This window comes from Dendrobates tinctorius, unplaced genomic scaffold (genome assembly GCF_039654945.1).
Source record: "Dendrobates tinctorius isolate UK_male_01 unplaced genomic scaffold, ASM3965494v1 ptg000017l, whole genome shotgun sequence".
NCBI classification, from domain to species: domain Eukaryota; kingdom Metazoa; phylum Chordata; class Amphibia; order Anura; family Dendrobatidae; genus Dendrobates; species Dendrobates tinctorius.
Genome location: NW_027361685.1, coordinates 2,080,651 through 2,092,987, shown reverse-complemented (window position 1 = coordinate 2,092,987; position 12,337 = coordinate 2,080,651). Strand labels below are relative to the sequence as shown.

Here is a 12,337-nt window from a genome sequence, read left to right as displayed (position 1 = left end):
GAAGGGTTAATAATCTTCTTGAATGTAGTTTAGAGCACCTTGAGGGGTGCAGTTTTTAGAATGGTGTCACTTTTGGGTATTTTCTGCCATAGAAACCCCTCAAAGGGAAATCAGAGGGACAGGTGGTCACTAAAAAAAATGGTTTTGTAAATTTTGTTGTAAAGATGAGAAATCACTGTCAACTTTTCCATGATTCCAATTTCACATGGTTGAGCGCACTTGGGATCTGCCCCCAAGGCCCTGCCCATGCCCAATGTTTGGTCCGTAGACCGCGGCTAGGAGTTAGTCCCGCTTTTGTGCCCAGCAGTGATGGTGGATCTGCTGGGCTTCAGGGCGCTGGATGCTTAGGTTTCCTGTCTTTCAGATGTTCTAGGGCAACAGTGACAACAAGCAAATACTCGAGCAGCCCTGGATAATCCACGCCGGCAGGATGATAAGATCCGGCGGAAGATGGAACCTATGAGAAGAGAAGTAAATATAATGTAAGTGATGGGACTCCATATGACATGATACTACTGTGCGGTCACTGTGGCCGGACGGCAGAGGAATATTATCACACAGAGGTCAGGGGTCATTGTCAGCCATCATACATGTGTTAATCCCATCACTGACAGATGACATCTGCTCCACATGAGTGATTCTCACTGACATCACACAGCATGGGGCTGATTCTCACACTTACCTCGTCTCTTTTTCCCCTTTTTTCCTTTTTCTGATTTTTCTTCTTTATTACTCAGATTTGTTGCAGATATTCTTTCTGTCTGAGCTGGAAAATCTGATCAGAAAGTAAAAAACAAAACCTCAGTAACGCCATATCCTAATGGGATCTGCTTTGTCTCCTGTATATAGTAGGATTGTTCTAGTCCTGTCTCCTATAGTCCTGATAATCTGGTATTATATCATAATAGGGCAGAATAAGTCCTATATAATGTACATAATCCCATCTGAGGGGCATTAGATGTGTCACTGATATAGAGCAGTAAGCGCCCTGTGTGCCGCCATGTGGTGCATCACTGATGAGCGATATTCTACTATAGGAGACAATGTCGCCTTATGATGATGTAGGTTATTGGATCCCACAACGCATCTCACAGAATCCATGAAAAAGCTCCTGTGCAAAATTAGTGAAATAGAGATGCAGTATGGGCCCATGGGCAACATAAATAACAAAGGAGACCTATTACAGAAAAACCATGTGGAGATATTGGAGCCTTGAAGTCAACATTCACATTGCTTTTGCTGTAGACATGGACATACCTGATAGTGGGGACGAGGATGGTAAGATGGTAATAGCGTCGTCGTCTCCATCAGATACGGGGACAGATCCTTTCTGCCTGTTAGGAAGAAAAAAACTCATAAATCACAAGTAAACACATTATAAAAGGGGTTGTCTATAAGAACACCAACTATAAGGCCTAATGGGAGATATGACTGCCATAGTAGGGAAGGTCTTCTGCTCAACGCTACCTTCTACTAAGAATGTGTGGCATGTAATACTACATCTCTCCTACAGTGTAGGCAGCACGAAAAATGCACGACCGGCGGCAGATATGGGCTGTTATCACCAATGGTTTCTGAAGCCAAATGCACAATGACCGCTAACCATGGGATGGTGGGTGCTGCGTGTGATATTCTGGTATTTATGTCCTATATTTGGTGATGAGCTCCCACTAATGACCCCATAATCTACTTACTTTTCTGAAACGTTTGTGTTGGATTTTGGTGCACACTCTGGAGGGGACTCGGGATCCTCCTCATCCTCTGAGTCCAGATGTTTCTTTATCTCAGAATGATCTACAAGACATAGGTAATGAAGTGTTATTTGAGTTTGTCAGTATAACGTAGTCACCATTTATACATGAAACATGGAAAACATAAAAACCATGTGGAGATATTTGAGCCTTGAAGTCAACATTCACATTGTTGGTGCTGTAGACATAGACATACCTGATAGTTGGGACAAGGATGGCAAGAGAAAAGCAGAATCGTCACTATCAAATATGAGGACAGATTCTTTCTGCCTGTATGGAAGAAGAAAAACAAGTAAATCACAAGTAAACGCATTATAAAAGGGGTTGTCTCACTATAAGAACACCGACTATAAGGCCTAATAGGACATATGACTGCCATAGTGGGGAAGGTCTTCTGCTCAAAATTAACTTTTATAGAGCAGAGCAGAAAACAACTACCATGAATATCTGGCATATTATATGCCATCTCTCCTACAGTGTTGGGGGGCAGCACTAAAAATGCATAACCATCCACAATTATGGGCTGTTATCACCAGAAGTTACTAATGCCAAATGCACAATGACCGCTAACCAAGGGATGGTGGGTGCTGCATGTGATATTATGGTATTTATGTCCTATATTTGGTGATGAGCTCCCAGTAATGACCCCATAATCTACTTACTTTTCTGAAACGTTTGTGCTGGATTTTGGTGCACACTCTGGAGGGGACTCGGGATCCTCCTCATCCTCTAAGTCCAGATGTTTCTTTATCTCAGAATGATCTACAAGACATAGGTAATGAAGTGTTATTAGAGGTTGTCAGTATAACATAGTCACCATTTATACATGAAACATGGAAAACATAAAAACCATGTGGAGATATTTGAGCCTTGAAGTCAACATTCACATTGTTGGTGCTGTAGACATGGACATACCTGATAGATGGGACAAGGATGGCAAGCGAAAAGCAGAATCATCACTATCAAATATGAGGACAGATTCTTTCTGCCTGTATGGAAGAAGAAAAACAAGTAAATCACAAGTAAACGCATTATAAAAGGGGTTGTCTCACTATAAGAACACCGACTATAAGGCCTAATAGGACATATGACTGCCATAGTGGGGAAGGTCTTCTGCTCAAAATTAACTTTTATAGAGCAGAGCAGAAAACAACTACCATGAATATCTGGCATATTATATGCCATCTCTCCTATAGTGTTGGGGGGCAGCACTAAAAATGCATAACCATCCACAATTATGGGCTGTTATCACCAGAAGTTACTAATGCCAAATGCACAATGACCGCTAACCAAGGGATGGTGGATGCTGCATGTGATATTATGGTATTTATGGCCTATATTTGGTGATGAGCTCCCAGTAATGACCCCATAAGCTACTTACTTTTCTGAAACGTTTGTGCTGGATTTTGGTGCACACTCTGGAGGGGACTCGGGATCCTCCTCATCCTCTAAGTCCAGATGTTTCTTTATCTCAGAATGATCTACAAGACATAGGTAATGAAGTGTTATTAGAGGTTGTTAGTATAACATAGTCACCATTTATACATGAAACATGGAAAACATAAAAACCATGTGGAGATATTTGAGCCTTGAAGTCAACATTCACATTGTTGGTGCTGTAGACATGGACATACCTGATAGATGGGACAAGGATGGCAAGAGAAAAGCAGAATCATCACTATCAAATATGAGGACAGATTCTTTCTGCCTGTATGGAAGAAGAAAAACAAGTAAATCACAAGTAAACGCATTATAAAAGGGGTTGTCTCACTATAAGAACACCGACTATAAGGCCTAATAGGACATATGACTGCCATAGTGGGGAAGGTCTTCTGCTCAAAACTAACTTTTATGGAGTGGAGCAGAAAGCAAGTACCAAGAATATCTGGCTTATTATTTGACATCTCTCCTACAGTGTTGGGGGCAGCACTAAAAATGCATAACCATCCACAATTATGGGCTGTTATCAGAAGAAGTTACTAAGACCAAATGCACAATGACCGCTAATCATGGGATGGTGGATGCTGCATGTGATATTATGGTATTTATATCCTATATTTGGTGATGAGCTCCCAGTAATGACCCCATAAGCTACTTACTTTTCTGAGACATTTGTGCTAGATTTTGGTGCACACTCTGGAGGGGACTCGGGATCCTCCTCATCCTCTGAGTCCAGATGTTTCTTCATCTCAGAATGATCTAGAAGACATAGGTAATGAAGTGTTATTAGAGGTTGTCAGTATAACATGGTCACCATTTATACATGAAACATGGAAAACTTAAGAGACCTATTACAGAAAAACCATGTGGAAATATTGGAGCCTTGAAGTCAACATTCCCATTGTAGGTGCTGTAGACATGGACATACCTGACAGTTGGAACAAGAATGGCAAGAAACAAATAGCGTTGTCGCTATCAGATAAGGGAACAGATTCTTTCTGCCTGTTTGGAAGAAGAAAAACATGTAAATCACAAGTAAACGCATTATAAAAGGGGTTGTCTCACTATAAGAACACCGACAATAAGGCCTAATAGGACATATGACTGCCATAGCGGGGAAGGTCTTCTGCTCAAAACTAACTTTTATCGAGTGGAGTGGAAAACAACTACCATGAATATTTGGCATATAATAATACATCTCTCCTTCAGAGTGGGCAGTTCTAAAAATGCATGACTGGCCTCGATCATAGGCTGTTATCACCAGCAATTACTAAGGCCAAAAGCACATTGACTGCTAACCATGGGATGGTGGATGTTGCATTTGATATTATGATATTTATGTCCCATATTTGGTGTGCACATAATCAGCCTAGAGATCCCAGTAATAGCCCCATAATCTACTCACATTTCTGAGATATTTGTGCTGGATTCTAGGGTACAATCTGGAGAAGACTTGGGATTCTCATTAATCTTCATTCTGTTAGCGGTGGTAAGGAGCTACATGCGGAAGCAATAAGATATGAAATAATTGTATGTCTACCTTCATAGGTCTTTTTATACATATTTTTGATTTATTAATCACATACTTTAAAAAGCCTTTCAGAAGATGATGTAAAATTTTTAAAGTCAAGGCTCTCATTGTCCTCACTTGTGGCCTTCTCATCCTCTGAGACCAGATGTTTCTTCATATCCCAAAGGTCTGCAAGACATAGGTAATGAAGTGTTATTAGAGATTGTCAGTATAATAGAGTCACCATTTATTAATGGGAACCAATTGTCACAAAATAAGGAAGACGAGACAAACAGACACTTAGTCTAGATGATGGCTCCTTCTACTTACTGGTAAATAAGCTGGTGTCCACAAGCTGAGGAACGTACACTAGCTTTTGACTTAGAAGGGAATCAAAGTCTAAGTCAACAAGAAATGGATGACCCCTGATCTCAAAAGCTCCTCCTGGATAAAGGAAAACAAAAGTGATTCGGACATTGTCAGAGACAGCTTCATATCTGAACAGTTTATCTTAATTAGAACTAATTACACAACTGAGCAGACATGTAGGAAATAGAATGAAAATCTTAGTAGGGAGAACTATAAATGATGAAGCTGATAGAGAAGTAATGATCCTCATGGACATGAGTGATACGTCATCGGTGTAACAAGTGAACATTGATATTATTGTATCTGTTACCTGTCCCAAGTCTATCCACAGGATTTGCTCTGAGCAGCTGACTGATGAGGTCCTGCAGAAGGCTATCCACAGGATTTATACTGAGCAGCTGAGTGATGAGGTCCTGCAGCTGAGTGATGGGGTCCTGATCATCGGATAGAGTAGCTTGATAAGTATCCCAAATTATATCTCCTGTTATATAGAAAGTTACAGAAAATAAATCCTCTGTATTGGACTATAAGGTAAAGCAAAGGAAATAACTAAAGCCATGTAGCCAGGCAAAGCAATGATGGGATTATTCTACTTACCACCGACAATATTTTTATTCAGCCCAGTTTGGAAATCCCCATCAAATGGTGTATAGCCGTGGACAAATTCATATAATATGATGCCCATTGACCACCAGTCAATAGGTCTTCCGTAGCCTTTCTTCAGGATGACCTCAGGGGCTGTGTACCACGGGGTGCCGCACACCTGGAAACCAACAGAAGATAGAGATGAGAATCGATGAAACGATTATTATGACAAGTTCTTGACATAATAACAGAATTAGAGAAGATAAAATATCAGTGGAAAAGCTGTCTAAAAATGAAGAATGTGGGGAAGAGAAAATAGAGTTATGAGATTTGTACAGAACAAGCTAAGTTCCTGTGTGTAATGCTGACCTCCTCATCCTGGAACTCTCTGGAGATGTCCTCTGCTGATTGCTTGTAGATGTTGGTGTGTGGTATCATGACACCAACTTTTGAAAGTCCAAAGTCGCTAATTTTAATATGTCCAGCAGATGTTATCAGGAAGCTGTGAAAGAGAAGATGATTTTAGCTTTATTGTCCGTGAGATGATAAGGGATAACTTCCCCCCTTTGTTATACTACAGGTATGCACTTACTTCTCCGGCTTCAGGTCTCTGTGCACCACACCGTAACTATGCAGGTATTCCACACCAAGGACCGCTTCTGCAAAGTACAAGCGGGCCAACGGGACAGGGAAATGACCCATCATGTTTAGAAGGGTCCGACAGTCTCCACCTATAGAAGAAAGGAAATATGACCGGTGAGGGGTTTATATAGCAGAACACCATGATCTATAAAGAGAAGTGAGCAGAAACATTGGGGCAGGAGAAAATATATAAGCACAGAATGTACAGAATATTAGTCTGAGGTCATGATGAAATTGTTGTCCAAGTAACTAATGACATAAAGTGATGTCACATCTCGTCTACAGCTGGAGATATTGACGTGCTCAGTGCGGACCGACAGGGAGATCCCACACATCAATGACTTTCCGGGCACCATGGTAAGAGATAACCTATAGTAAATGCTCTGTGGGGATGTAACCGTCCATGGGGATAAGTCTTAATGATGTGAGAGGTGATAAGATGTCAGCAGACATGGGCTGAATATAACACAAGGTGTGGGTCCTACCTCCTACATACTCCATGACCATACACAGGTCAGATCTCGTAGGGAAAGAGCAGAGCATGGAGGCCACAAAGGGACAATCTGCGAATGTTAGGATGTCCCGCTCCAGAAAGGCCATGTCCACTCTAATAGGAGTTTTCAGGCTCCTCTTGGTCACTTTCTTCATGGCAAAGGTCTGTTGTGATTCTTTGTGGCGCACTAGGTAGACGGCCCTGAAGAGAAGGAGAATCCATGGTTTATAATAAAGCCTTATTAACAGTCTATATACACAAGTCATTCCATGATCTTTTATACTAATGTTTAATACCAGCTAGAAATCCACATCTAGAACCCATGAAATAACACTCCATAGATGATGGGAGGTCTGCACCACGCCACGTCTGCCCTCACCAGGTCACATTGTAGATGAGAGAATCTACTGAAATTCATCTTGGGCAGATTCCCTATAACCCACCAATAGATAGGATTCAGTAAAAATAAAAATTGGATAAAATTGAAAATGCTCCAATAGTCGTAAGAAGTTGGTTTTTGGCTTTCTCCACAGCCCGAGGCAGAATAAATGGAGGGGCAGGAAGAGGTTAAAATTTAATTAAACACATTAGACCCACTTGTCCTCGTCCCTGCCCATCCATCATTGCAGTGCTCCGTCCTCTGTGCCGGTCTTTGGCTGTTCTTCCTTCTGCTGCTGGGGCCGGTGATCGGACTCACATGGTTATGGTGGAGGGTGGGGGTGCAGATGTCATTACCGTCAGTATCGTGTCACCCCTCACGTGACCGTGTGCAACCAATTACTCTTATCAGCTCCATAATGGGGCCCCAAAAAACCTAAGATCGATGCGGAGGACAGGGAAACTGGTGTAGGCGGAAGCAGAAGAGCAGAGGAGGTCTAGGACCGGGGAGTGTCGTCTATTATATCATCCCTTTCCTTACAGACTGATTGGTTACAGAACAGTTCGCTCAGCTGTATATAACTGAGCTGAATAGTGACCTGGAGATGTGGACTCCAATCGTTTCCCTATGACAACACTGACTGGCAGAGCACAGAGGCCGAAGCATTGTCATAGGGAACCCTGAGAAATGGGGATTATGGGAACAGAAATCTCACCCAAAACCTCCTCTGCCGATCAGTTTAGATGTTTCATAGTCGCTCATACGCGGTTCTCCTGCCGGGATCAATGATTTTATCAAGTCCTAAAAAAGAATAAGAAATAATACTAAGATCTAGAAGCTGCAGGAAAACATCTCAGGATGAATCTGTCAGCAGCATAAACCTGGTGACAGATTCCATTTACTATAAATACTATTCTCTAACACCATAGAGTCATCTACGCTTAGAACAGAGCCGTCCCATGGTTATATGGGGATAATACTGGACGGGTCACTCACACCCCATGATCTGGTGATACACAGACACCCCTATGGCTCTATAATACTTACACCGGCAGATTCTTGGATCTCCGGGATCCCACAGATTCCACTGTTGGGATTCGCCAGCGCTGATGGTACTAAAATAGTGATAAAGTGATGAAGAAATAAAATATATTAGTCGATATCAATCCTACATACATAATACTGCAACATAAGGGAGAAATAACAAGACGTCTGTAAACGGGAATAATACGGACGTATGGTGCATCCATAGATTAATGTAAGGTAAGTGGTGGCGGACCCCCAATCATCACATGAATGAGGACCCCCACCCTCGCTGCACACTCCTATATGTAACATGTGCTGACAGGTCCCATTCCATGGAGTAGAGAGTGATCTGCCATTATTCCCTGCTGTGTAATATCTGTATATAATAGGGGAACGTCCTACACCGTCATCCCACCACTCCTATATGTAACATGTGCTGACAGGTCCATTACATGGAGTAGGGAGTGATCTGTCATTATTCCCTGCTGTGTAATATCTGTATATAATAGGGGAACATCCTACACCGTCATCCCACCACTCCTATATGTAACATGTGCTGACAGGTCCCATTCCATGGAGTAGAGAGTGATCTGCCATTATTCCCTGCTGTGTAATATCTGGATATAATAGGGGAACGTCCTACACCGTCATCCCACCACTCCTATATGTAATATGTGCTGACAGGTTCCATTACATGGAGTAGAGAGTGATCTGCCATTATTCCCTGCTGTGTAATATCTGGATATAATAGGGGAACGTCCTACACCGTCATCCCACCACTCCTATATGTAATATGTGCTGACAGGTCCATTACATGGAGTAGAGAGTGATCTGCCATTATTCCCTGCTGTGTAATATCTGGATATAATAGGGGGAACGTCCTACACCGTCATCCCACCACTCCTATATGTAACATGTGCTGACAGGTCCCATTACATGGAGTAGAGAGTGATCTGCCATTATTCCCTGCTGTGTAATATCTGTATATAATAGGGGAACGTCCTACACCGTCATCCCACCACTCCTATATGTAACATGTGCTGACAGGTCCCATTACATGGAGTAGGGAGTGATCTGTCATTATTCCCTGCTGTGTAATATCTGTATATAATAGGGGAACGTCCTACACCGTCATCCCACCACTCCTATATGTAACATGTGCTGACAGGTTCCATTACATGGAGTAGAGAGTGATCTGCCATTATTCCCTGCTGTGTAATATCTGGATATAATAGGGGAACGTCCTACACCGTCATCCCACCACTCCTATATGTAACATGTGCTGACAGGTCCATTACATGGAGTAGGGAGTGATCTGTCATTATTCCCTGCTGTGTAATATCTGTATATAATAGGGGAACGTCCTACACCGTCATCCCACCACTCCTATATGTAACATGTGCTGACAGGTCCCATTACATGGAGTAGAGAGTGATCTGCCATTATTCCCTGCTGTGTAATATCTGGATATAATAGGGGAACGTCCTACACCGTCATCCCACCACTCCTATATGTAACATGTGCTGACAGGTCCCATTACATGGAGTAGAGAGTGATCTGTCATTATTCCCTGCTGTGTAATATCTGTATATAATAGGGGAACGTCCTACACCGTCATCCCACCACTCCTATATGTAACATGTGCTGACAGGTCCCATTACATGGAGTAGAGAGTGATCTGCCATTATTCCCTGCGGTGTAATATCTGGATATAATAGGGGGAACGTCCTACACCGTCATCCCACCACTCCTATATGTAATATGTGCTGACAGGTCCCATTACATGGAGTAGAGAGTGATCTGCCATTATTCCCTGCTGTGTAATATCTGTATATAATAGGGGAACGTCCTACACCGTCATCCCACCACTCCTATATGTAACATGTGCTGACAGGTCCCATTACATGGAGTAGAGAGTGATCTGCCATTATTCCCTGCTGTGTAATATCTGTATATAATAGGGGAACGTCCTACACCGTCATCCCACCACTCCTATATGTAACATGTGCTGACAGGTCCCATTCCATGCAGTAGAGAGTGATCTGCCATTATTCCCTGCTGTGTAATATCTGGAGATTCCTTGTAGGAGGTTATGTGATCGGTTCACCTGTGATCAGATCGCTGCTCAGCTTCGGCTGACTCCTATTAGAGTCAGGGGTTTCCGTGGTCACAGTCGCCCCATATTCGTCGTCGCCTTCTGGTGTTTCCTGATAGATATAATACAGTTAATTAATATGTGGAAGATTTCACTAAATCACCAAATACATGAATCAGGAAGGAGTAAACCAACATTTACTGATGCACCAACTGTAACTCTACAAATCACGCGCCATCATGAGAACTTTTCTTAGAAACGTCTCTCACTTATGTGGATTATGTGACACCAGATCTTCTGATATCTGATTGGTGATCTGGAGAAGATCAGAAAACAAGGACGTGTGATAGAGAAGATGATGGCTCCTTACCGGGCGTTCCGGCGAGCAGGCCGGACCTTCTAATACATGCAGGACTTCTTCGGCCAGTTCCTTAACAAAAGCCAAATCTCCATATTGAGATCTATTTTCAGCCTATAAAGAAGAAAAGACGCAAAAAGAAAAAATCAGAGATAAGAAAGGAAACAATGGAGGCGGCCATTGTATTTGTCCTCTGCTCCTCTCTGCAGATACAACGACTCCATATCTAGGGACTCGTTGTGTTTTATATGGAAGGAAAGAAGAAGCTTCTCTCCCACCATTATTATCTATGACTATGGAGAAGATTTGTGCCGAGTGTCCGCCACTTACCTGCTGTAGTAATGTTCTGATGTTGTGACTTAAATCCGTCAGATACTCTGATGTTAGTTTATCTTCATTGTTTTTGGTCAGGCAGTCATTGACTAGCTCCACCACCAGCCGGTGAGTGAAGCAGAGGACGCCATCGGGTGGTAGAAGCTCAGTGTTAGGGAGATTGTTGGTAAGAGTCTCCAACAGAGCATCTACCTGAAAATCGCTCAGACATAATCCAGACATAGTGAAAAATTGCAAACGCTCTCAGTCACTATAGAACCATAAATGGCACCAGTGACCCTGTGAACATTCTATAAGTAGGGACTGAGCTGTGATGTCACAATGGCCAAGAATCACCTGTGATGTCATAATGGGCTAGCATCACTAGTGATGTCATAATGGGCTAGCATCACCAGTGATGTCATAATGGGCTAGCATCACCAGTGATATCATAATGGGCTAGCATCACCAGTGATATCATAATGGGCTAGCATCACCAGTGATGTCATAATGGGCTAGCATCACCAGTGATATCACAATGGGCTAGCATCACCAGTGATGTCATAATGGGCTAGCATCGCCAGTGATGTCACAATGGGCTAGCATCACCTGTGATGTCATAATGGGCTAGCATCGCCAGTGATGTCACAATGGGCTAGCATCACCTGTGATGTCATAATAGGCTAGCATCACCAGTGATATCATAATGGGCTAGCATCACCAGTGATGTCATAATGGGCTAGCATCACCAGTGATGTCACAATGGGCTAGCATCACCAGTGATGTCATAATGGGCTAGCATCGCCAGTGATGTCACAATTGGCTAGCATCACTTTGTCACTCTGATGGTCCGTATGGCATGTGACTGTTTTCTGGCTCTGTCTGTTTTTTTCCCATGCTGAATACAAGTATTTGCTGTGCTTTTACATGCATTTTTTAATTCACTTGAATAAGTAAAATTTGCTGCAAAACTCCTGAAACACTTGACAAACCACTGATTTAAAAAAACGCTGAGATTTCAGAATCCTTGTTTTCTAGGTCAGTACTATAAAATGAGTCTACATATTAGTCCATAAGAAATTGACCAGGTCACACTCCGTACATTAGATTCCTAAACAAGAGCCCCGATCATGGAAAAAAGGAGAGTCTCTATACAGGAGCCTCTCACATCATTAGAAGATCATCAAAAGGGAATTGATTTCAGTTCTTCAATACAAAAAGTGAGAGTCACCTATTCTATAGAGTCATTACACACAGACATCTCCATCTGTGATACTCACACTGACAGACTCATGGATCTCCGGGGGCTACGATTTTCCATTATCAGGATTTGCCAGCACATTTGTTCCTAAAATCTGAATAAAAAAATCTGAATAA

General features: G+C 42.4%; 1 protein-coding gene and 1 long non-coding RNA gene across 2 annotated transcripts; both read right to left on the bottom strand.

Annotated features, from left to right (window-relative positions):
- Nucleotides 1-210: 210 nt before the first annotated feature.
- Nucleotides 211-2,021, bottom strand: LOC141082209 (uncharacterized). Its single transcript, XR_012230459.1, has 5 exons — nt 1,948-2,021; nt 1,695-1,794; nt 1,258-1,334; nt 683-775; nt 211-457 (listed from the first exon to the last, which is right to left on the bottom strand). It is a non-coding gene; the product is annotated as an uncharacterized lncRNA (long non-coding RNA).
- Nucleotides 2,022-3,660: 1,639 nt separating this feature from the next.
- LOC141082376 (microtubule-associated serine/threonine-protein kinase 3-like) lies at nt 3,661-8,068 on the bottom strand. Its single transcript, XM_073566315.1, has 11 exons — nt 7,885-8,068; nt 6,783-6,991; nt 6,248-6,386; nt 6,025-6,157; nt 5,668-5,833; nt 5,381-5,551; nt 5,032-5,145; nt 4,778-4,890; nt 4,597-4,688; nt 4,120-4,193; nt 3,661-3,680 (listed from the first exon to the last, which is right to left on the bottom strand). Exons 1-11 carry the CDS (start codon nt 7,929-7,931, stop codon nt 3,661-3,663), a joined length of 1,278 nt encoding a protein of 425 aa, XP_073422416.1. The 5' UTR covers nt 7,932-8,068.
- Between the last annotated feature and the right edge of the window lie 4,269 nt (nt 8,069-12,337).

Coding starts and splice junctions, on each gene's coding strand:
- LOC141082376 (XM_073566315.1), bottom strand. CDS start 7,931: ATGAGCGACTATGAAACATCTAAACTGATCGGCAGAGGAGGTTTTGG. Junction 6,158..6,247: donor AGAGACCTGAAGCCGGAGAA/GTAAGTGCATAC, acceptor TCTCTTTCACAG/CTTCCTGATAACATCTGCTG. Junction 4,891..5,031: donor GGACACCAGCTTATTTACCA/GTAAGTAGAAGG, acceptor TATGTCTTGCAG/ACCTTTGGGATATGAAGAAA.